The sequence below is a fragment of the Clarias gariepinus genome, chromosome 9 (assembly GCF_024256425.1).
Source record: "Clarias gariepinus isolate MV-2021 ecotype Netherlands chromosome 9, CGAR_prim_01v2, whole genome shotgun sequence".
In the NCBI taxonomy this organism is placed as follows: Eukaryota; Metazoa; Chordata; class Actinopteri; order Siluriformes; family Clariidae; genus Clarias; species Clarias gariepinus.
This window is the reverse complement of record NC_071108.1, coordinates 24,440,001-24,465,897: the sequence shown is the minus strand read 5'-3', so window position 1 is coordinate 24,465,897 and position 25,897 is coordinate 24,440,001. Positions and strand designations below refer to the sequence as shown.

General features: G+C 37.7%; 2 protein-coding genes across 3 annotated transcripts in view; both read left to right on the top strand.

Annotated features, from left to right (window-relative positions):
- LOC128530156 (helicase ARIP4-like) overlaps window positions 1–6,340 on the top strand; it is a 37,512-nt gene extending 31,172 nt beyond the window's left edge. Inside the window, exons 17-21 of the mRNA XM_053503899.1 lie at window positions 17–213; window positions 2,300–2,523; window positions 2,685–2,774; window positions 2,888–2,971; window positions 3,086–6,340. Of these exons, the coding sequence (XP_053359874.1) occupies window positions 17–213; window positions 2,300–2,523; window positions 2,685–2,774; window positions 2,888–2,971; window positions 3,086–3,963 (1,473 nt within the window). The 3' untranslated portion in view covers window positions 3,964–6,340. The remainder of the gene's footprint in view (window positions 1–16; window positions 214–2,299; window positions 2,524–2,684; window positions 2,775–2,887; window positions 2,972–3,085) is intronic.
- Window positions 6,341–11,011: 4,671 nt separating this feature from the next.
- The window catches only part of LOC128530260 (DDB1- and CUL4-associated factor 1), a 19,606-nt gene continuing 4,720 nt past the window's right edge, over window positions 11,012–25,897 (top strand). For both annotated transcript variants that reach the window (XM_053504091.1, XM_053504090.1), the window contains exons 1-19: window positions 11,012–11,208; window positions 13,107–13,230; window positions 13,315–13,391; window positions 14,034–14,107; window positions 14,412–14,525; window positions 15,075–15,212; window positions 15,485–16,033; window positions 16,937–17,038; window positions 17,189–17,347; window positions 17,776–17,955; window positions 18,269–18,478; window positions 18,668–18,837; window positions 19,408–19,532; window positions 19,795–20,854; window positions 22,463–22,681; window positions 22,820–23,018; window positions 25,122–25,204; window positions 25,326–25,410; window positions 25,620–25,853. In XM_053504091.1, the coding sequence (XP_053360066.1) occupies window positions 13,115–13,230; window positions 13,315–13,391; window positions 14,034–14,107; window positions 14,412–14,525; window positions 15,075–15,212; window positions 15,485–16,033; window positions 16,937–17,038; window positions 17,189–17,347; window positions 17,776–17,955; window positions 18,269–18,478; window positions 18,668–18,837; window positions 19,408–19,532; window positions 19,795–20,854; window positions 22,463–22,681; window positions 22,820–23,018; window positions 25,122–25,204; window positions 25,326–25,410; window positions 25,620–25,853 (3,894 nt within the window). In that variant the 5' untranslated portion in view covers window positions 11,012–11,208; window positions 13,107–13,114. The remainder of the gene's footprint in view (window positions 11,209–13,106; window positions 13,231–13,314; window positions 13,392–14,033; window positions 14,108–14,411; window positions 14,526–15,074; window positions 15,213–15,484; window positions 16,034–16,936; window positions 17,039–17,188; window positions 17,348–17,775; window positions 17,956–18,268; window positions 18,479–18,667; window positions 18,838–19,407; window positions 19,533–19,794; window positions 20,855–22,462; window positions 22,682–22,819; window positions 23,019–25,121; window positions 25,205–25,325; window positions 25,411–25,619; window positions 25,854–25,897) is intronic.

The window sequence follows — 25,897 nt, the reverse complement described above, 5'->3', positions numbered from 1 at the left end:
TTACTTTTTCCTTCAGCAACCCTTTCACCATGAGTCCTTACTGATGGACCGACAAGACCTCAAACTCACAAAGGAGGAGAAACAAGCAGCCAGGAAGAGCTATGAGATTGAAAAAAGAGCATCAGTGCCCTACACACGTCCATCATATGCACACTATTACCCAGCTAGTGACCAAAGCCTGACCAACATCCCTGCCTTTAGCCAGAGAAACTGGTAAGTGTTACTGCATTTATTTTATTGCCTAGTAAAAAAAAAAAAAAAAAAATCAAATGAATGAATGTTAATTTAACTTTAATCTGTGCCTGTCATTGAGCAAAGCCAATCACAATATTCTTATTAGAGAGTTTTTGAAACAGTGTGCAAAGATTAAAACAGAAACAGTGTTTCAAGATGGATATCCTCAGAATAGGAGCGTTTATTTTATTTATAATTAAAGCACTTTTTAAAAATTTTATTTTTGACTGACTGACAAAATGTTAATACTTATTTCTGTGCAACATTTATGACCTGACAGAAGATCTCTATAATCATATATATAATCAGTGGAACCTTGTATTACAAGCATAATTCGTTCCTGAAGTGTGCTCAGATTTCAAAACACTCATAAACCAAAGCGAATTTTCCCCTAAGAAATGATGGAAACTCAAATTCTTTGTTCCAAAGCCCAAAAAAATTAATACATAGAAATAATTAACACAAAATATGAAATAAAAATAAAACAAATTAACCTTTAAAAAAAGAAAAAATTAATGCCAACAGATAATTGTTTCCGTTTATGCGCGCAGGCACTATGCGTGTGTGTGTACAGTATGTTTGTGCGTGTGAAGCTAAAGTAAGTAAATCAGACCCCTCTTCATCTACTCGTCTTTAACAGTAACCCTTCTTCCTCTCTTATTAGAGTTTTTCGCAAACACACATAAATACATTAACGGAAATATTGTTTATTGGAAAAATTAACGAGGAATACTTTTACATCCCTCTCCCTTATGTCCAGGGGTAGGAGTGAGAGTAAAAAAAGAAATAAAACTTATAATGAAAAAATTAACAAAAATGTGAAATTAGTCCACTGCCCCAGAAATGCAACAACACTTTCTTTGATAATTAACCAAGGGTTTATTTACGGGTACTAAAACATGGGAGCAATAGATGATTTCAGGAGAGGGCCAAGGCCAACATAACAAACAAAACACACTAACTGTTTAATGGAGTACTAAATAATGTAACCAGGTAAAATTAAAGAAATAATCAACAAAGGCTTTCCTCCACTCCCTTACTAACTGAAAAACAGGAATAAACATGGGTTAAACAAAATAAAAGGGCACCCTTTCTCTACGGCTTCCCATTTAACTATAACAAAAAGAAAGAAGGAAAAAACGAGTTCCAATACCTCTTAGTACCATTAACAAAGAGAATATATATAAAAGTAGGTTGCACCAACTAGAGAAAATAAACATACAACTTACTCACTGATCAATTATCTGTAATCATTGTTAAACATGCACCATAACAACAATTGCCTAATAGTAGGCTCTCAACACAAGTCTGGAGCAGGGGAGAAGTAAGCTTCTCCTCGGGAATGCGTGCACTGATCTTTTGTAGCAGCACCGTCTGTAGCCACCCTCTGATTGGCATCACCTGGGAGCATTTAACTGCCAAGCAAGCAGAGAGAGTGAGAGAGCACACACAGCACAGGAACCAGACAGACACACGTCTTGCAGAACACTCGCAAACCGCGTTACTCGCAATCCGAGGTTCCACTGTATAAATATAAAGGACTTTTCCTGTTGTAAGCAGTTGGTTATACAAAGATAACCTAAGTAAATACAAAATGCAGTTTTAAATGATTTCATTTATTAAGAGAAAAAAGCTGTTCAAACCTAGCTTTTTTTTCGCCCTTATGTGAAAAAGTAATTGCCCCCTAAACCTAATAATTGGTTGTGCCAGCCTTGGCACCAGCAACTGCAGTCAGATGTTTGTGATAACTGGCAATGAGTCCTTCATGTCGCTGTGAAGAAATTTTGGCCCACTCTTCTTTGCAGAATTGTTTTAATTTGGAGAGATTTGAAGGGATTTAAGTCCAGTTTTTGACTAGCTTTGCTTGATGACTTCCATCATTTAAGTGTGACAAATATGCAAAAAAAAAATTAAATCAGAAAGTGGCAAATACTTTTTCACGGCACTGTATGATTAAATCACAACCCAAGTAGGAGCTGATATGACATTCAGAAAAATAATTAATCGTTTGTTTAAAGATATTTAACCTTGATAACAAGACCTCCTTCTACCCCTTTAAAATTAGGCAGCCTCCTTCAAAGTTGGAGTATAAGCCAGCCACCGGTATTCATGTGGCAAAGTCAGCACTAACACCCACAATACACCAAAAGGATGGGCAGAAAGCAGACCAGAAGGACAGCCAGGTTTCTGCCCCCTCTGTGAAATTAGACTCCAAATCTGATCTCAACTTTTCAATCACCTACCTGGAGAAAGCAGGAGTCTTTGTACAGAAGACCATCACTACCACAGGTATGTGAATGTTCAGAAATGAAATCATATACATACAATTTTCTTTCTACCTATATTCTTTAAATGAAGTGTTGTTGTCTATAATCTCAATGACCTCAGCCAAAAAAGGTTGCAAAAATAAAATATTGTTTTACCAAATTATCTTCTCTTCTCTTGCTTAGATATTGTAATTCCTGGTTCAAACAATTCAGCAGACACACAGACCAAGATAAGTGCAGGGGAAAGCATCCATATCATCAGAGGAACTAAAGGTAAAAAACACCCCCTTTTAATAGTACAGTATGCTGTCCCTTGTTTTTCTTTTTTCTACATATTTTGCATTACCTTGTATATTAACGAGTATTTTTATATGTCTTGTTTCGAGGAACCTACATTCGCACATCAGATGGAAGAATCTTTGCCATCCGTGCTGTTAGGAAACCCAAACATAGTCCGGAGAGTACAAATGGTATGATGTCAGCTTGCATCCAGACTGTATTTTAATTTCTGTTGCTTCACTTGGGATATTAGAAGACAGACAAAGGGAATTATTAACTAAATATTTTTTTCCTTCCTCTCATAGACATGCAAACCTTAATGGAGAATTCAGTCAGTGATTGCGTTTTCCATGATGACAAGCCAAAAGTCTTAGCCCCCAAAGCCGATACTCGACCTGTCGCCCCAGATACACCAGAAATCCTAAGTGAGCTTCAGCATTACACCAAATCGCCACCCCTGCCTCCCTCGGGATTGGCCAAACCAGAGACAGTTTCAAAAAAGAGAGCTAGGATTCTGCCTCAAAACAACCCTCCTTCACCAGACACCGAGATGCCACTGGACCTAAGGGGCACAAAGCGCAAATCCACATCGTCATCTACCAATGAGTATTTATCCAAGCATCCAACACCAGAAGTAGGAGGTTCTCTTCCACCTTCTCGAAAGAATTATCCATTCGCAAGCACTTATGGTTTAAATTCTACCATAAACCCTGCAGGAAATCATGCACGTTTGAGCTCTTTCAGCTCTGTGTGGTCACCCTACTTACAACCTCAAGTTCATACAGCTGAACACCAACTCATGTTCCAGATCTCTCCAGATGCCTACACTCTTAGAGACAGGGCTTTTCCCATTTCCTCCCCGACATCCTCCAGCATCACCTCCAGTACTGCAGCGACTTCCTCCTCTATATCAATTCCATCATCATGCTTAATGAGCCATGAAGTACCTAGAATGTTGGCACCGACATTCCTGTCACAATATGGGCAACCACTGGGTATGTACCCATCCACAGTACTGCCTCAAGAGATTCCACGGCAGACAGGATCTAACTTCCTGCCTCAGTATGTGACCTCTGGCCCACAGGGTGGAGCTAATGAGTCTTGCCTTGTCACAGACAATAAGGCACCGCAGTCTGTGGACAACAGTTATATTTGCGACGATATCGATGATGAAAGACTATGAAAAACTAAACTAGAAACTTAATCGGAAAGATGGGCACATCAGTAACAACTTGTTTCTAGTTTGAGACTACCCTGTGGATAGTGTGTGCAATGTGACTAAAAATGTGGATCAGCCGGGAAAAAAAATCCTTATGCTGAATATTTTATTAAAAAACAAACAAACAAAAAAAAATTTGTTCAAACAAGTCTTGTGGGGAATACGTCAACTTTTCAAACTACTGTACATGTTGAGGTTAACTGACCTTAAAGACCTGCACTGTTTGGGAATCTAAAATGTTTCATTTAAAGGAGTTTAGATGTTAAGAGTATAGTGTAAATATTTAAGCTGGTGACTAAGTGAGTCTTAAAGAAATGTTTGTGTGCTGTAATAGTTATTACATATAACCCAAAGACAGGTTCTAAAATATTACCATTTCCATTAACCATCAAGCATAAGAGAGCCTTAAGCGAGGGTGGAAAATACTTGAGTTATTGTACATCCATACTATACTAACTGTTATTTTGTCATTTTTGACTTTATAATCCCAAGGGAAACCCACATTTTTTATGCTGTACATATTTATTTAGACATATGCAGTACATATGCAGTAAAAAACACCTGTGACCTTAGGATCTGTCATCCCACTGTACATCTGAATACAGTACAGATAAGCCATAAGACTGCAGTGTATAACTTAAGGGTTTAAGCCCTACCTCAAATGTTTACATATCTTTGATCAGGTTAAAACTTGTGTAAAGATTGGGATTTCTTAGCCTCGCTAGAAGGCATGAACTCCATGTAATTTAAACTCTAATGTAATAACTTGACCTGGTTGTACGGTATTTAACTAACGTAACATGTACTCTTTGCTAAGGTCAATTGAGACCTGGGTTAATTTTAGTACAGATAATGGTAAAGACTCTGCCTGGTCAAAAAAAAAAAAATTACTATTTAAGACGGATCAAATTATTGGGCTGCATCAAGCAAAGAAACAAGGAGAGTTAAAATGACGGAAACTGGGTTAAGAACTCTTCACCACGTTATTAAACTTGGAAGGATAGTTTTGAACCTTCAACTTTGTGGAAGAAATGTGGTCTGGGGGAAACAAAATCATGGAGTTCATTTAAACACTTGGTGAAGTTGTATAGTAAAAAAAATAAGTGTAAAAACCATAGCGACGTTTAGTAGTGAAAATAAGATTGTTTCAATATGCACACAATGTGATGAGAACTCACAACTGTGTGGCTATAAGAAAACCACTGACTAAATAAGGAGTCTAAATTAGACCTATTTTAGAATGATATTGTACATTTTTTATGATTTATTAGTACACATAACTCATTGCTTTAGTCTTGCATATAAGCAAACTTACGTCAGGCAAAATTGCATAGTCGTTTGAAATGAAAATGATCAACAGTTTTAGATAAGTATTAAAATGTATTTTTATATGAATACATGATATTAGCTTAATATTATTAGTTGAATGTCAAAATTTTTACATTTTTGAATACAGTTAAATCAGTAACTATCTCAATTTCACATGTATATTTTTGGCTGGATACTTTCCCTTTTATTGAGCAAGATTTTGACACATTTTCTCTATTTTCATTTAAATATAATTTTTCAGTACTTTTTCCACCCTTGGCCATAAGGAATTAAACACATGATAAGACTGAGTGGACATTACATTAAAAATGTAAAACACGCAAAAAATCTTAAACACACATAAGAATGTATCTTCATTCCTGCCTTTGTCTCAGTCTTGCACAGGCCTTAGAGACATTAGACTGAACTAACATTTATACTAACATTTATATAATACTAACCTACTCCCCCCTTTTTAAAAAACCTGTTCAGTTGTGTCAACTGTTTTTGTAAAAAATTTTGAACACTTTAATCAGGTCCCAAGTAGATTCTTAATGCAGACAAGGACTGGCCTGGGACGAAAAATAAAAATCAGCCCTCACATTTTTAATCCAGACGGTCCACCAATATAATCCAGAATCGGTCCAGTAGGATGATGCCCAAGTGTGTGTGGAGAAAAAAGGAATATCATGGAATTTTTTCCTCCCTAATTTAATTCAAAAAGTATAACTCTCATAAATTCGAGATTGATTACACATTGGGTAAAATATTTTAAGCCTTTGAAATTTTAATGATTATGGCTTACAGCTCATGAAAATCAAACATCCATTATGTCAAAGCAATACAGAAATGTCAGACTTTAAAAAAAAAAAAAAAAAATCTGTATTTTCATTTGTACACTCAGTTTCTGTATTGTAAATCCCTTTGTTGATTGATCTTGGAAAATATTTTTTAAAATATATTTTGAGACACCAGATTTTTGATTTTTATGACCTGTAAGATTTAACCTTCAAAATAAAAAAGCCTTGACGTATTTCATGCTACTGGTAAAGAATGTAGAGTTTCAGGTTTTGAATTAAATTAGAAAAGGGAAAAAAATTGAAAAAATTTTTTTTCCATGATGTTAACATTTTTAGAGATGCACTTTTTATAGACTACCGTTCAAAACACACAAGCTTGCGCGCACACACGCACACATATAGGATACCACCTGGATAGGCTAGCTCCCTTTTCTCTCTGCGCGTCCCTGTTATCATGAAGCTACCATTACTCTTCTCTAGCTCTTCATCATTGATTACAGTACACGTTTATTCTTCTCCACGGTCCTGATCTTCTACATTAGCTTGTGGATACTGCACTAATACTGCCTCTCCAGGGGCAGAGAAAGATACTTAATGGCTCCGCCTATGGCACTTAGTGGTTGAGCTTGTGCTTGAGCTGTCAGTATAGGATACAAACCAATGGACCCTACAAAACGGCCTGGTCTTTGGCTAGCTAACTAGCTAATTAGTCTTTGGCTCGCTAGCTATATACAGTACAATCAAAAGTTAGGATAGACCTTCAGACCTTCATATTCAATGTTTTTTTGTTGTTTTGTTTTTTTTCATTGCATGTTAATACTGAAGACATTGGAATTTGGACAGAAAAAAAAATATATATATATATATATAGTCAACTGAAATGTTGACAAAAATATGTTTTACATTTTTAAAAGAAGCCACCTTTGAGGGCAGCTTTGCACACTCCTGACATTCTCTCAGTCTCTCCCATAAATAGTCACCTGGAATCGTTTTCCAACAATATTCAGGTGTGCTGAGTACTTGTTGGCTTCTTTTCCTTCACTCTCCGGTCCAAATCATCCCAAAGCATCTAAATTAATCATATAAATCAGGTGATTGTGGAAACCAGATCATCTAACGCAGCACTCAATCACTCTCCATCTTGGACAAATGGCTCTTACATAATCTATAGGTGTGTTTGGGGTTATTTGGCCTGTAGTTGGAAAATAAATGATGGTCCCACTGAATGCAACCCAGATGGGATGACCTGTCACTGCAAAATGCTGTGGTAGCCATGCTGGTTAGCTTTGCCCTCGATTTTTCATACCAGCAGTCACCAACAGTCCCCAGCAAAGCAACCGCACATCATCACCACACTTCCTTCTCTATGTTACACTTGGAGAGGATGAAGCAAACACATGGCAGTTAAAACCAAAAATCTCACATATGGACTCATCAGAGTTTTCCAAAGGTTTAATGTCTATTCCATGTGTTCCTTTGCCTCAATTCTGCCATAAAGACCTGAGTCATGCAGCCTCCACTAAACAGTTGATGTTGAAATATATCTGCTGCTTAAAGCATTTTTATCATAGTGTTTGTAGTAGCACTAATAGGACCTTTGACTCTGTACCCACCAAATAATGGTCTAAAGCACATTTAAAAGGAAAGAAATGTCATGGATGACTGTTGACAAGGCATACCTGTGAGTTAAAAACCATTCCAGGTGACTAGCTTGTGTATCTGATGAGAGAATTCCATGAGTGTGCCAATCTGTCATCAGCTAAATGTAGCTACTTTAGACAATCTTAAATATATAAAACATTCTGGGTTGCTTAACACTTTTTTGTTTACTATACAATTCTATACCTGTTCTTTTATAATTCTATATCTGTTTTAATGTCTTCAGTATTAACATACAGTAAAGTGTTGAAAATAATATATAATAATAATCATCATAAAAAAGGAAGAAATAAATTTTTTTTCGTAAATGGCTTGTATTAAAATGGCATGGCACTGTGCTCACATAAATTGGGATGTGTATGCTTGATGCCTCGTGCTGCTGTTTCACTGAATGCAGAGGTGAATTTGAATGGCTCAGGAGTGTGTGCAGTTCAGGTTTCAGCACGCAGTCTAGCTCAAGTTTTAACATGTTAACATGGCCTAGGCTGTTTGTTAATGTTTGTTCATATAAAAAAAGCATTTTGTGCTGCCTGTTTGCTTAATCCTTTGATGTCTTTTTTTCTGTAATGATGTACAAATATACAAAAATGAACCATGAAATTTATTTTTTTCTCAGTGTAATTTTATTTAAGCAATTCTAGGCCCAACAAATTAGTTATGGAAAACAAATGAATGAAGTCCGAATAGATTAAGCAAACAGCATTTAAAAAATAATAATAACATAAAAACAATAAGGCTGTCTGCTCTTTGATCTGTACTCATTGAAAAACAAGGCCGCTAAAAATACAAAGTCAAATACTGTGGTTGAACGCAAGTTATCGGTTAGAACGTTGATTAAAAAATAAAAATAAAAAAAAACCAATAACAACTCTTGTTTCCATTAAAAAAATATATCAAGATTTTTGCTCCAGTTAAATTTCATTGGCTTTTAACTTTTACACCAAATAAGAATGCTGCAAATGTGGTATAATTTAATATGTAATGCTAACACCATCTTACCTCATTGTTTATATTTCCTTTTGTGTTTACAAACAACATTATTGTCCTGCTCATCTTTTTACTCCACACTGCTCTTTTCTGGTGTGAAAATTCATCTTTAATCTAATGAGACAACGGTTCAGGAAAATTCTATCTCATCATGTAAGGATCTGTTCTTCTGATCTAGATATTTAATGTCTAATTTCTATGTCTATTTAATGTCCTTCTATTTATGCTGATTTTTACTTTTAAGTATTCTTGTTTAAAAAATGTATTAAATTAATTTATTATATTGATACATATTTATTTGTATTTCTATTTTGGAAGTGTTTTTTATGTGGGGTTTGTGTTCTCACAGTCAAATGAATAAAGAACTGTGTGTAAATGTAAACGTGTTTGCGCTTGACTGAAGCTTGTGAAGCTTACCAGCCATAGATTTCAGATTTGTTATGCTCGGCTTAACTTAAAATACTGACATCGTCACTGATAAACGCTGTTCCAATGTTCCACATTCTTTCCTTAGAAATCTAGACTTTTGTTGTTTTTTTTAATTATAGAATGAATTTAGAGCAGGGCCAGGATATATAACTCAAAGAAAGCATTGAAAACAAACTGACATTGGTTGTTGCCATTGCTCTATGTATTTTTTTTTTTTTAGAATTGTAAATAAAAAAGCATTATGCTTTAAGATTGGACGTATATGAGAACAAGTATGTTTACTTGTGCAAAAACGGAAGTACTGACTTATTATTAATAGTGATCCACAAATATTCAACATGATAGTGTTTAAATCTTGGTGTCTCTATTTTGCTGTATAATTTTCAAAAAAGCAATGACTGAAATAAAGTTCATATTGTACAGTATATCATATAGAACAGGTTTTACACCGGTTGCCGTTCCTGATGTAACCCTCCCATTTTATCCGGGCTTGGGACTGGCACTGCATGCAGTGATTAAGTGGTAGGGGGTATGGCTTATATTATATTATTATAATATAGCTCTGTGGTCATAAGAAAACCACATGTTATTAATCCTGTTAAGAAAAAAAAGCAGCCTTGAATTTGCTGGGGAGCATTGGCTTTATTCTCACAGCTGCTGCACAATATTTGCACTTCCCAGTACAAGTGTATAAATAAATATTTTGTGTGCTTGATTTCTTTTATTGTAACATTTTACCACTTGTGTATGGTTTAGTCTGTGTTGCTCCAGAACTGCAGTTATTAAAGATTTATTTGATCTAATTGGTACAATTACTTAGCAAGTGATTAAAGAAAGGACAATATGTGACTAGGACATGTGTGCTTAAGGCTCATTAGCTGTTTACACTGTTTAACACTGTTTACTGTTACACTGATCTGATGTGTACAGGGAATGCAACTTTTTGACATATACAAAGTGCATGGTTCTGTATATTGAACCAATTTGCTGAGAAGCATTCTAATATTCCAGATTCTTTTCCCAGCTTCAACTTTGAGACTAGTTTCCCATTAGCTTCCAATCTTTTTCAAGAAATCCCACCTTCTTCGTGATGATTGGTTACAAGAATTCGGTCTTATCTACAGTATGATTGGTTAGATGGGTTACCTCGTGTGATTTGTGACCCAATCAGAGCTCCTTCCTCAGCCAGAGATCTATACAGTGGATCATTCATAAAAATAAAAAAGCAGATAGATTGATCAAGTTTGTTCAAATCCAGTCCAGGAGTGCCAGTGTCCAGGACATTTTGGTGTCTTTCTAATTGAATACAGCTGATTTAACTAGTGTGTTGGTGATTTGCAAACTGTTCTGGTCACTGGCCTGCTATACGTACAATATTATATAGAAAGTAGCATATGATTGAAGTCCACCATAAGTAAGTCCCCGTCCACTTTATTAGGAACACCTGCTCATTTATTTAATTATCTAATAAACAACTTATGTGACATAAATTCATGAAACTACAGGTAAAGACTTGGTTAAGGGTACTTATAAAGTCCTGTTTAAAGTTTTATTTTCACCACCTCTACTTGATCTGTCCGGTTTGCGCCGGTGGGTTGTATCGTGACATCTTAGTTACGTTTATTTGTTGCGTTTTCATTTCGCAACGGCATATAATAACAAAACATCGTGTGCTCGGGTAACATTCAAATTCGTGTGGCTATAAAGGATCTCGCGGTTGTTAATAAAAAAAAACTCAGACTGATTGTAGCCGTAGACGGTTACATTTGGAAAAAAAAAATCGACCAATCAATAGCTCGTATTTTGAAACACCACCTACGTCATTAAAAAGCGACTGCGGTGACGTCTAGACTGTGGTCGCCATCATCAACTTCATACGCACGGAAGATTGGAATTAGATTTTACAAAAAACAAACAAGTGGCCTTTCCAGGAGATTACGCTTCAAAATTACTCGTCTTGTCCTTGTTCCGGAAGTGCAGTTGGATAAGAAACGGGATTAGGGACTGGCTGGGGTACACCTGTGAGGTAACACACACGCTAAGCAATGTTACACCACTATTAGCCTGTAGCTAACGCGCTGTTGTGACAGGCATGTGTCTGTAGCAGTGTTGCTGGTTCGAAGCACATGTAACTCGCACCTTAGCTAACCTCGTGTTGTTTTTAAATGTTTAGGACTGTCACTTCAAATCCCGGTTGCTAGTTTTCTAATAATTTTTTTAAGGTAAGAACTTGTATAAATGTATTATATATATAGTTTGTTCTTGTATAGTTTTGTTGGTGTTGGTTTAGACAACTTGCTGTAGCCAGATGTCAGCCCAAGGCTAAATCCAGTGTTTTTCTGCACACCATATCTCACTGACTAGCTAAACAGTGCTGGTTTTATCTGGAAAAAAGAAGGTTTAGAAGGGAAAATAAAAGTCAATAATAATAATTTACACTAGCCATTAGGGAGGGGTTTTCTACCTCTGCTTATATGGCCAGACCATAATGTTGTGCTTATAGCTTATTTGGTCGATTACTAGGGGCTCGTTACTTCTGCGCCTTTTTTTGTTTGTTTTGTTAAAAGTTAGTCGGTCACATGGTTTCCTCGTCTGTGTTTATAAACTCGCCATACAATTTTCAGCCTGTCACAGGTAAGCGTGTCCCCCAAATACTTCTAAATATTTTCCTTTCCTGCAAGGGAAAGTCATTATTTTTAATTACTTGGCTCATTAATATTATTAAGTCACCAATTGTTATGTATGAATTAAGGGAAATTTTAGGAAGGCGCGTGACTCTATGTGAAAATGTATTTGCCCCCCTTCCCCCTGTTTTTTCCTCTATTTGTGCATACGGATCAAATGAAATGATTCAGATCAACAAAGTTACACAAAGATAAACAGAGTAAATGAAAATGCAGTTTTAAAATGATTTAAGTTAAGTGAAAAAAGCTGTCCAAACCTGCCTGGCCCTATGTGAAAAAATAATTGCCCCCATAACCTAATAACTTATGCACAGTAAGCATTGTGTGAGTGGTCCTTGCTGTGAAAGAACTGTGGCACACTCTTTTTTGCAGAATTGTTTGCATTCAGCCACATTGAAGGGTTTTCAATATGAACAGTCTGCTTATGGTCACGCCACAGCATCTCAGTTTCAAGTACGCCACTCCAATATATATATTTTTTAATGAGCCATTAAGAGGTGGTTGCTCGAGTGTTTCGGATTTTGTTTGTTTGCTTGCATCATCGCCGTGTCCATAACGCACTGGAATCACGTGGGAGCACATGATACGATGTTATCACGATATATGCACCACTCAGCAGCTTCTGCGCTTGGTACAGATTCTTTTATATCTGAGGCTGATCGTCCGATTACTGGTCATGGCCAAACAAACCCAAAATCTTTAATATTAAATATTCAATCCTGCTCATCTGGCATAGACAACAATGCAATCGTTATGAGATTATACTTTTTCCCAAATCTGGTATTTGATTCAAAAATGACTTGAAGCTCTTGATGTTGTGCTTGTGCTCCATAATAGGCTGATATAACTGCCTAGATGAGCAGGTGTATAAGAGTTCTAGTAAAGTGGATGGGAAGTTTGTATATGCCATCAATGCCCAGGCCTGGTTGCAAAAATGACTATAGAAGTATAAATCGGGTGTTGGTATTTTACTCAGTGATTTTTAGTTTCTTGACAAAAATCTGCAGTGTTTTTGTGGCTGTCGAATGACAATACAACCAGCCTGTGTGGAATGTGTATGCCCCCCCCAAGTCAGTTGACGTTTCCTAACAGAATATTTTTATTATATTAAGGCAGCTGCACAGTTACTTCATTCCGCTGCCTGTCTCATTTCTTTACACTCTATTAAAACGGGTTTGGTTGCTTTTCTTATTGTCTTTTGTAGACTGTGTGATGTAACTTTTCTTATTGTCTCTTGTAGACTGTGAGATGGCGTCTGCCGTTGAAGGCAGCGTGGACTCAAAAGCAGAGCTCACAGCACTGCTGGAGCAATGGGATGGAGAACAACAAGGCAGCACTCAGGCCCTGGTCAACATATTGACCAAGTGAGATGACTTGCATGTGTGATTTAAGCAGTAGCTCAGTGATCCAAGTATGAGACTCAAAATTCCCTTTTTTTTGTTCTTCAGAATTTCAGAACTTGTGGAGAGAGAGACCGAGGAGTACCACAAGGCTGATCCTGACCCATTTGATGACCGCCATCCAGGTATTGAGTTTTTACAGTGCTGTGAAAAAGTATTTGCAGATTTTAAATATTATTTTATATATTAAGGAAAAAAGCTGTCCAAACCTGCCTGGACCTGTGTGAAAAATTAATTTCCCCTAAACCTAATGATGTGGTTGTGCCACCCCTGGCTACATTTACAATAACCGCTAGTGCATTCCTCCATCTTGCTGTGGAGAAATTTTGATACACTCTTCATTTCTAAATTAAGGTTTATTGTACCTCCACATTGGAGGTTTTTAGAACAATATCAGCTATGTTCAAGGTCACTCAATATTTATTTACTTTTTGAGCCATTTGCTTGACTTGCTGCTATGTTTCAGGTCATTGTGTCCTGTTGCATAACTAAAGAGCGCTTGAGCATGAGGGCACAAACTGATGGCCGAACATTCTCGCTCAGAACTGCTTTTTCCCCCCTTAATCAATGAAACAATCATTAAAAACTACATTTTGTTATCTTTGTGTAATATCTCAATCATTTAAGTGTCACACATGGCAAGAAAAATCTGGAAGGGGGCAAATACTTTCACAGCACTGGTCTTTTTCTACAATGATTTATTTGATTGTAAGTTTTGCATTCTGGGTTTTGTAAGAATGTAAACATTTTACTTGTTTTTTTGTCAGGTCGGGCTAACCCAGAATGCATGCTGGGACACCTGTTAAAGATCCTATTTAAGAACGATGACTTTATGAATGCGGTGAGAGACCTCAATTTGTTATAGATGTTTTATTATTTATTTGTGCTAGTTTGCCTTTGTTTTCATTTGTTGCATACATATTATTTTTGAGTGACATCCCCACTGGTTTGCAGTTGGTAATATATATATATTATATATACCGTGTTAAGCTAATTGTTACCTGAACACTCTGAGCTATTTGTGAGTCTGCAGTGTTTTCATTTCTTTAATTGGAATGTATTAAAATAAAATTATAAGATTACAAACCTCAGTGTGATGACGAGAGAGGTTTAAATAATTATTGCATTGGTGTCATGTATTACAGTTGGTGAATTCGTATGTCATGACAAGCAGAGAGGTCCCACTGAACACTGCAGCTTGTCGACTGTTGCTAAACATCATGCCTGGCCTGGAGACTGCAGTGGTCTTTCAAGAAAAGGTAATTAAGACTAGGCTTTTGAGGTGTTTTTTTTTTTTTTTTACTAAAAGAAAAAGACAATCCAAAGACATGGCTAAATTCATGTTAAGGTTTAAGGAGTCAAATTTTACTTTTTAGCTGGCCTTCGGTACCTTTTGATCTGAACTTGAATCATTTAATATTACAGCATCTTGGCCTTTATGCAGATTATGTGCCTGTCATTTTGTGGTGAACAGGCACCTTTAAGACTTCCTGGAGCAAACCAGGTGCAAACAGTTAATTGTAAGGCAACTTGCCCTGAGTGGCGCAGTGGTAAAATGCTCGTCCATCATTTGGTTCGATTCCAGGGTGATGCTGTAGCCTCTCGCACAGCTCTATAGCCAATCATTGTCGACTGTGAGCTCATGCAAGCAGAAGGAGTGGATAGTGCTGTTAGAAAAATTTGTCATGAATAAAAATAAACTGTCATCCATCATTTTAATTTGGAGCAATGTTGGCAGCAACGTTGGAATTGGGGCTCTGATATACATGACTTTCTTGTAACAACATAAGTTCATGTGTGTTTTATAGGAGGGGATTGTAGAGCGGTTGTTTAAATGGGCCCGGGAAGCCGAGGAGCCCCTGAGAATCTACGCTACAGGTTTGCTTGCAGGAGCTATGGAGAACCAGGACATTGCTGCCAACTACCGTGAGGAGAACTCCGTTCTGGTCTGTGTCACCTACAGCTTAACACTTTTTCCATTCCTTACACACTTCCTGCTGCTATAAACTTTTATATAACAATTTAATCTATAACATTTATGTTAATTAACATGCATTTTTATTTTATTTTAAGTTAATATGTTAAGTCATAAACCAATAATAAACATTATTTAAAAGTAACTGTTTGAAAATAACTATTCCTCAATAAGAACTTAAATTAGAAAATGATAGTTCTAAGTATAATGTTCTAATGTTTACCTGTTGTACTTTTATTCCAGGTCCCCTTAATGCTGCAGAGGCTCAGGGAGCTTCAGGAGAAAGAGGCAGAAAGCAGAAAGGATTTCAAGCGGCCCATTCTACGCAAGAGCATGGAACCACTGCTTCCTCTGGATGAGGAAGCAGTAGATGGCAAGTTTTCGCCAAGCTCTTCACATCTTCCCTCAGAAAACAATAGCTTTGGACATGACTCGGACGAGGAAGTCTCTCCTGAACCCAGTATAACTCCGAAAAGCAGCAGCCGTATCCAGTCTGGTGTAAAAGGAGTGATGAAATTGGCTGTGCCACACCCGTCCGAGTTGGATACCTCTGGTGAGGGAGCAAGAGATTGTAGGAAGAGAATGGAGCGAGAGAATGGTCGGAAGGCCAAACAGAAGCTAAACTTTACATTGCCGGATCCAGAACGGAGTTTCAGTGAGTTGTCCAACAGCAGCTGGTCAGAGATGAGCCCGTGGGTGATTGGGAACAACTACCATTTGTATCCTCTTACACCTGGCATCGAGCAGCGTCTCATTCTTCAGTACCTCACACCACTGGGAGAGTACCAGGAGGTGAGTGTGTGTTCATATAGGGTATTTATTATTATTTTATAATTATTATTATTACATATTCAGGTATGATTTTTGTAAGCTAAATTAATGTTAGCATTAATTGTTAATCATTAGTCTGCTAAACCCATGGTTCAAAACCATTGTTACATAAATATAGTGAAAAGTACCCTAACGTGGCAGCACGGTAGTCGTGTTAGCACTAATATATATATATATATATATATATATATATATATATGAACCCCTCCTGGGTCAAGAGTTCCACTTCCAAGTCGTGAGACATGGAGTTTGCATGTTCTCCCCATGCTTGTTGGATTTTCTCAGGGTACTCTAGTTTCCTCCCACAGTCCAAAGATCTGCAGATTAGGGTAATTGGTCTTCCCAAATTGCACATTGTGTGTGTGGGTGTGTATATGTATATATAGGTGGGTGTGTGTAATTTGATATATATATAAAATTACAAACACACGCACATATATATCTTCAAGTCTCAAGTGTGGATGGGTGTGTGTATGTGTGTGTATATGTGTGTGTGTGTATATACACCCATCCACACTTGAGACTTGTATTCCAGTTATTCTATCATTACATTTATGTTTATACATGAACTCATTCTTTACAATTATGCAATATTGTTATTTTTCTATGTCTGTTATTATTTTTGGCAATATAAATTTTTATGTATGTAATATATGTAACTTATCTGAATAATAGGTGACAGTTAATTAAAAAGCAGTGAGACTGAAAACATGGTTGCATGTAACTTTTTCTTACTCTTGTACTAGTTAGAAGTGCACTATTCTGTCAGGTTCTTTTTTTTTAACGTGACACGACAGCTGTTTGCTGCATCTGTTCATTTCATGCTGAATATATTTCTCACACTGGTTTGGTGTTTTGTGGCAGCTGTTGGCAGTGTTCATGCAACTTGGTGCTCGAGAGCTCCTCATGCATTACATGGATCTAAAACAGACTAACGATGCCCAGTTAACTTTTGAGGCTCTCAAGGTAACACCTGTCTCCACCTAATCACACCCAACAATGCACCAGGATGCAACATTTTGGTTATAAATTATGTATTAAATGAAAATGATTAATGCTTCGTCTCTTGTTTAGTGTTTATGATTTCTTAGTATGCAGTCCTCTCTTCTGTTATAGTATCTGGCCTCTCTTTTGCTGCATAAAAAGTTTGCAGCAGAATTCGTGGCTCATGGTGGAGTACAAAAGCTTTTGGAAATCCCACGGCCATCCATGGCAGCCACAGGAGTCTCTCTGTGTCTCTATTACCTTGCCTACAATCAGGATGCTATGGAAAGGGTAGGTGACATCAGTGCTAATTAGAGATTAACAATGTCATTGTAATGTGCTGTGTGACAATAATTGCTGTCATCTTTTTATTTTATGTTTACTAGTTGGAAGGCATGGAAAAAGTTTTATAGCCATGTTAGTGTTAATGAGAGAATAGAAAAGCTAGACGAAAAATCTGCAAAGCAAGGCGATTATGTTGAAAAATGTTTAACATGTTAAAACTTAATTTAAATAAATTCTACAGCCAGAGAGTGGATCATTTTTGGCTCACCCATGTATTTTAGCACTTTTGGTTTTGGTTTAGGCATAACATTAATTACATATGTTTAACTATACAAAATCCAGCCATTCCCTACATTGTAAAAGGCCTGGTCATAATTAATTGTAAATTTTGCTTAAATTGATTTAATTTACTATAGTCATTATTACTCTTACAGGTGTGTATGCTACCCCACTCTCTCTTAGCAGAGGTTGTGAGTTACACTCTGTGGCTCTTGGAGTGTTCTCATGCCTCTGGCTGTTGTCATGCCACCATGTTCTTCTCCATTTGCTTCTCATTCCGAGCTGTGCTCGAGCTCTTTGACAATCAGGATGGCCTGAGACGACTTGTTAACCTGGTATGTATCCAGACAAACCCAGAAAGAACATACACTGTCTGAATCACTGTTCCCTTTTTTTAGTTCTTTTGTGAGTTTGCCAATATATGAAAAATAATAGAGTATCACATTCTGTGTACCCTAGTGGTGAAAAAATACACATAATGTGACATATTAGTATGTTTTCTCATTGAGGATTATATTGAGTTCAAAAAGAAAAAAGCCATTCAGTAGGTAATTGAAAGAGTAAATGAGAATATTTTTCCTTCGGCTGGTAGTTATCATATGTCTAGTTCAAGTTGTTATGAAAAGTTCTGTTGTTTTGTGCTTGCAGATAAGTACTCTGGAGATCTTGAATCCAGAGGACCAGGGGGCACTGCTGAGCGATGATGAGATTTTTTCCAGCAGGCAGACAGCCAAACACACGTGCATGGCTCTGCGTCGGTACTTTGAAGCCCACCTGGCTATTAAAGTGGAACAAGTGAAGCAGAGTCTCCAGCGAACAGAGGGAGGAGCACCCATCCATCCCCAGCCTTATTACAAGGTATAAAATATAATATAACAAATTTAGAGCAATTATACATCTGCAGTGTTTGCATGTGTATGCACCAGCACTTTGTACAAATGCAAAACTTTTTGAGATCTACACCTTGTTAACGTGTATACGAACAATATTCAAAGTGTACTTGGCTGTGTGTTATCCCTTCTGAAATCTGAATGTGCTTTATTTCAGCCTTGCTCCTACACTCATGATCAGGTGGTTGAAATGGTAGAGTTCCTCATTGAGCATGGGCCAGCGCGTCTGTACTGGGAGCCGGCTGAGGTCTTTCACAAACTGTCCTGTGTGCAGCTCCTACTGCAGCTTATATCTATTGCCTGTGACTGGAGGACATACTATGGAAGGTGAGACGAAGGGTGGGGAATTTAAAAACATTAATATGAATTATGTGTAACTGGTTAACAGGCTTTAAAAAGGTAACATTTAATGGCACCATACTGTAATAGGTATTAAGATATTTCAGTGGGCAAAATATTCAGAGAAAATTCTATTTTTATATTAAGAGACCCTGTTGGAAATGGCTCAAGGCTTTTATTGCAGTTCACCTTTTAGCCAGGAGGGGGTACCAGGCCTGTAGAGGAGGGGTCATATTTATGCAACCACAGCATTTTTTTTTTTTTTTTTGTAAAATTAATTACCCTCCTTCTGCATGACACATGCTGTAAATTATTCTGTTTAAGTTCCAAGTTGTAAAATGTGTAAATTATCATACATTTTTAGATTTTTAAATGCCTTTACAGAATTTCAGCATTTCAGTGGCTTTTCCATTTACAGTAGATTACAGTCAATGTTTGAAATTTTTTAATTAAATTTTGCAAACGGCTGCTTTATGCAGCCGTTGTAGAATATTGATGATTTTATTTATTTTTGTACGTTTTCATAGCTTTGTATTTAACTAGCATTTTATCTTACAGGAGTGACACAGTACGGTATGCGCTGGACATCCTTAGCATTCTGACTGTTATCCCCAAAACGCAGCTCCTGTTGGCGGAAAACGTTGCTGTGCTGGATGAAGGCGGGTCTACCATCTCCACAGTAGGTGAGTGATTGCTGAACAACTGAGATTTTGAGTCTCAGGTAGGCATTGAAAATTCTATATTAATAAGAGAGCTGTTGTCACTTATATATTCACCCTAATATAGGGTTTTGGTAAGGTAAGAATGACATTGATGAAAGGGTGACCGTTTCATTTGGTGAATACAAAACAAAAGTTTAGCACTTATTCCTATGTTTGATTATGTATTTTGTATTGTGATGTATTAATTGTAATTATATTGTAATTTCCTGCTAATCTGTTTAAGGCATGAGCATCGTCCTTGTGGTAGCTGAGGGTGAGGTGTTTGTGAATGATGCAGAGATCCAGAAGTCTGCTCTGCAGGTGGTGATTAACTGCGTGTGCGCTCCTGACAAGCGTATCTCCAGCATTGGAAAATTCATCTCGGGAGCACCACGACGCCGTCTCCCCCAGAGCCACCGCACCAGCGAAAGTGTCCTGGCCAAAATGTGGAACGTGGTTCAGTCCAATAATGGCATCAAGGTCTTGCTCTCCCTGCTGACAATCAAAATGCCCATAACCGATGCTGACCAAATCCGTGCATTAGCGTGCAAAGCGTTAGTGGGTTTGGCGCGAAGCACCACAGTGCGGCAGATTATCGGCAAGTTACCACTTTTCAGCAGTGGGCAGATCCAGCAGTTAATGAAAGAGCCCGTGCTTCAGGACAAACGCAATGATCATGTACGCTTTTGCAAATACGCTGCCGAACTAATAGAGCAAGTATCTGGAAAGCCTTTGCTAATTGGCACAGATGTTTCACTAGCACGGTTGCAGCGTGCCAATGTTGTGGCGCAGACGCGCATCATGTTCCCAGAGAAGGAGTTGCTTCTACTCATTCGGAATCATCTGTTGTCAAAAGGTCTCGCTGATACAGCTGCAGCACTAACCAAAGAGGCTGACCTGCCTATGGCCATCCATTCTCATTCTCACACTCATGCCAGCATAGCACCATTTTCACAACCTGTGTCCACACCCCCCACCCCAACTGCTATCCCACGGACTCCTCGCCTCGCCAATGGTGTGGCAGCACGACTAGGAGCCCATACCTCTCCATCTCTCCACCTCCAGCCTCGGCCGTCTACCTCACAGCCCCCACCCCAGGCCCCTGCCGCATCATCTCACCACAGCAATAGCTCTCCTCTTCTTGGCCGAATCGTATTCTCGAGGGAGAGGCCGTCAAACTATGCTGCAGGATTGAAGAAACCACGTGTTTTAAGGCAGAAATCAGACCATGGTGCATTTAGCCAAAGTCCGGCTATGAAGAAACAGTTGGACCGCCATCTTCCTTCACCTCCAGCTCTTGATAGGTTTGGGGCTACACTTTACTAAATATTAACTTAAAATTATTCTCAAAACAGAATAACTTTCTGGTAAGAGTAGTTTACCCCTAGTAACAGTTAAGTGCAATACACTCAACTTTATATTTAATATACTTATGTTTACATTCTCTACACAAATCTTACTTTGTGTGTCGAGCTAATTAAAAAAAAAATAATATTAATGTGCTTTTTAAAGGGTGTGTTCACACTTGACATGTTTGTTGGGATTAAAACGCAATCTGCTGCTACTGATCTGTTAGTGAGGAAAACTTAAACAAGTATGAACGCTGCCATCCGAACCCCAGTGCGCAACAAGAAAGCTTGAAAAGGTGGGTCTTGGTCCACTTCCAAACGAACTTTGATGTGGCTCGATTAAAATGTGAAGGCACCAAAGATATAAGATATGTAACCAAATATCAAGTCTGTTTTCGTTTTGATAGCATCTTGGTGATAATTATGACTGTACCTGAAAACATTCAGTGGTAGACTCTGTGACATCTGATGTAGAGGAGGCATCATTTGATCAGGTCCTAGCTATATCATGCACTTCACTTAGCTCTGTGCTCAAGGAGTTGTAATATTTTTAAAAATATTTTTTTTTTAGATTTACTACTGCCAAATTAAGCGTTACATTTTATGAGCGTCTGAGGACATTGGAGATAAGGTTGTGTTTTTTTTGTGATACTTACAGAATTGCAATACAAATCAAATTGGCACCTAGTAATTGTGATATCATGGGAGGTCCCTGGTGATGCCCATCTCTAATAGACAGCATGTGAAAACGCAGGAGCACACGCACTATCACCTGATGAAATGTCATGTTTTTGAACAATCTTGTTATTGAACACAGCCCTGGTATACTATCACACTGGCCATGCAGGTCTTGTTTTGCTTGTCTTGAAAATGTCAGTGTGAACGCTAAACAGCCCAGAATTTCATACTAGAGAACCACAATTAATGTATCGTTTTATGCTTTGCTCCAAAGCAGGAGACCCAACCTACTAAGTGTGAACACACCTTAATGCTGCTAGAAATAACCTTTTTAATGTTATTGCTTTCTTTGTGAAAATCCAATAACAGCTTCCACCACATACAACAGTTTGTCATTTAGTGTATTTTGAACATTCTGTCTGTCTACATGCTATTAGGATGCAAAGAACGTAAAAAGTGTTTAAAAACAAAGCTACCCTAATACAGGTCACTTCCAACTTATGTTTTTCCAATTTTTTGCTGGTGGCAAAGAAGTAGTAGTTGGGTGGAAACATGCATCGAATACAGAATCGATTCAAGCTCCTAGAGTACTGTGTGTTCACAACAGAAACTACCAACATTCTAAAGTGCGTTTGCCAGAGGTGTTTTTTTTTTTCTTTTAAAGAAAAGAAATCCAAGTCTGAAGGACCAAACCTGCACACTCCATTAAAATAAACAAAATATATAATTGTTACATATTTTCTAAGCTTTCAACATAGCATCTGTATAAGGTTCTTTTTCAAAAAACATTATTTCAAATCATATTTAAATTAATAAAATGATTTTTTCAAACTCTTGACCATCTTAGACATTAAGCATGTTGTGTTTGCATTATTCTCTTTGTAGTATTATAACAGAGTACCTGCGTGAGCAGCATGCCCGTTGTAAGAACCCAGTCACCACATGCCCCCCGTTCAGTCTCTTCATGCCACACCAGTGTCCAGAGCCAAAGCAGAGGTGCCAGGCGCCCACAAACTTTACTGCACGTCACACACGCCGGGTCGCCTATCCAAAATATGGAGGGGTGGATGGAGGCTGCTTCGACAGGCATCTCATCTTCAGCAGGTACTTACTAGAGCATGTTTTACACATACTGTAAGGACAGTTAATTCAAGAAATATGGTGTACTTTCATAATGTAACTAAACATGCATGCTGCTTGTAAATAATTAGATTATTTGGGGGTTTTGTGTTTGTTCATAAGGTTCAGGCCGATCTCAGTGTTTAGGGAAGCCGAGGAGGATGAGAGTGGCTTCATGTGTTGTGCCTTCTCAGCACGGGAGCGTTTCCTCATGTTGGGAACGTGCACTGGGCAGCTCAAACTCTACAACGTGTTCAGTGGTCAAGAAGAAGCCAGCTACAGCTGCCATAATTCACCCATCACGCACCTTGAGCCATCCAGGGTTTGTACACACATGCCAGCATGTTTACTTGAATGGTGTTCCTTTGTGCAAAGTTGACTGTAATGCATTGTAGCAGATGATGGTGAGCTGCAAATTAGGGATTTTCTGATGCCACTTTTTGTCAGTCTAAGTACAAGTATTCCAATTGGGTACTTGCCCCACATTTTTTTGCTCCAACAATTATTAATGGTGTTTGGGTCAGGGAAGGATGGTGGCCACACCATGAGTTTCTCATCTTTTATGCCCATAGCAGCCAATGACACAGAGGCATTCTTTGCAGCATGAGATGGTGCGTTGTCATGCATAAAGAAGGGTCCTACCAGCTCTCTCCCCATGATTCCGGCCCAAAACATGACTCCGCCACCTCTTTTTTGGGACATGGTGGCCATCCACCAACCATCCATCTGGACCATCCAGGGTTGCACGACACTCATCAGTAAACAAGACTGTTTAAATATTAGTCTTCATGTATGTCTGGGCCCACTGCAGCCGTTTCTGCTTGTGAGCATTGGTTAAGGGTGGCCCAATAGTAGGTTAATGCACAACTGCAAGCCTCTGAAGGATCCTACACCTTGAGGGTCGTGGGACTCCAGAGGCACCAGCAGCTTCAAATACCTGTTTGCTGCTTTGTACTGGCATTTAAGCAGTTGCTCTCTTAATCCAATGAATTTGTCTGGCAGAAACCTTCCTCATTCTGCCTCAACTGTGCACAAAACCCGACTGTGCTCTGAATCAACCACAAATGTCTTCACAGATGATCACGCTTTTTATAAAATATTTTGAAATAGTTTTCATGCCTTATCCAAGGCATTGCACTATTTGCTGCTTTTCGTCAGCAGAGAGATCCTTTTCTTTTCCCATATTGCTTGAAACCTGTAGCCCTGAGACGCAATACCAAAGAACCCTGAGACGCAATACCATCCCTGAGTTTAATTTAAAAACTAAACATTTAATGTTTATGCCACTTATAATGACACATTATTATCCAATTTGCATAATAATTTGGAACGTAGTGTAGTTTAAAAAAAGAACAAAATGAAGTTACCGTATTTTTTGGACTGTAAGTCGCACTTTTTTCTCATTTGGCTGTCTGTGCGATTTGTCTTGTAAATTGTGCTGTGTAAATGTACTGGCAATTTGTGTCTTGGCACTTGTGACTAATTAAAAAATATATATATATATTTATGCAAATCCGTAAACAATTATATTCACACTAATCTATAACTTTAAGTGTAACAAGTGCCACCAAAAAGAGTTTGAGTAGAGGCTATGCTTAATGCTATGAAGAAAAATTAAGGCTAATCATGGCATGAAACCTAGACGTCCTGAATTGGAGAAATGAGTATGAAATGGGTTCTTGAACACTTAAGCTGTTGGCAGAGGCTTATCAACTGTGCAGTTGTGTCTCCATGTCCATATAATTGCCAGGGAGATGAATATCAATGGTTTTGCAGGCAGACCTTCCTGGTATGCCACTGTTTCAGTAAATGCAAGCACTTGTCAATTAGAGCATGGACTGCGAGGTGTCAGACTGTCGGACTGTCGGAAGTTTGACAGTTTTCGGGCTGTTATTGAAAAGCAGGTCACTGCACACAATGTGACACCAGATCATGTAATTAACATGGATAAGAAAAAACGACCTTTTTTTTTTTTTTCAACAACACCGTTTTTACTAATAGCGACTAACAATCCAGTGCAATATGCAGTCCAAAAAACACGGTCAGTTATAGCCAACTACATGTACGTCTATTTGTAGGTTTAGCTTCTCCCTTTATTAGTGCCAAAAATAAAAAATCTTTAAAATATATTATTATAATATATATTGTTCTAACATTTCATGTTTTGATTAAGTGTAATACTGTCGGTTCACCTTATTATTTCTTCTTCACAGGAAGATAATTCTTGTAAATTTGTCTTTTCCTAGTTTCCAAAACCTCTTAACTGTTAAAAGGAGACACAAATGAACAAGTAATGCATTATTCCTGGGTGGTTTAAAGTTTGTAATAGTAATAGTTCAGTTTTTCTTTTCTTTTTCTTTCATCGGCTAAAATGAAATCCAGTCCTAATGCATAAACATTTTGATTAAAACTCTGTCTCTTGCAGGATGGGTCATTACTGTTAACGTCTGCTTCATGGAGTTATCCTCTTTCTGCACTCTGGGGAATGAAATCTGTGTTTATAATGAAGTGAGTCTAACAAAAAAAAAAAAAACTTTAAACAATAACCAAGACACCGGTTATCAATGATGTTTTCCAGTAAGGTGTGCCCCCTTTTTTAAAATTTGCTTTTTCCTTTTTTTTTTTATAGGCATTCCTTTTTAGATGATCATTACGTGGAATTCAGTAAGCTCTCCCAGGACAGAGTAATAGGAACAAAGGAACACATTGCCCATGTAAGAAATCTTTTTAGTTTTAGAAAATGACAGTAAAGTCAATCTTTGTAACATGAAGTTAAAAGGACCCATCTTTTTTGTTTTAAAAATTGGAAGCTACAAAAGCACTTGTGTTTTGTTTGTGTTCCATGTTTCAAATGCTGAAAACAAAGCTTCTTTATTCTTTCTGTAACTATCTTACATTATTATTATTTTTTTTTTTATCACAGATTTATGACATTCAAACTGGACAAAAGACCCTGACCTTGAACAACCCTGACTTGGCCAACAATTACAAGCGAAACTGTGCTACCTTTAACCCTACTGATGACCTTGTGTTAAATGATGGGGTTTTGTGGGATGTGCGTTCAGCACAGGCGATCCACAAGTTTGATAAATTTAACATGAATATAAGCGGTGTTTTTCACCCCAACAGCCTTGAGGTCATCGTCAACACAGAGATAGTATCCTTCCAAATATGTGCTTCTTTTTTGTGTGTACTCCCCTT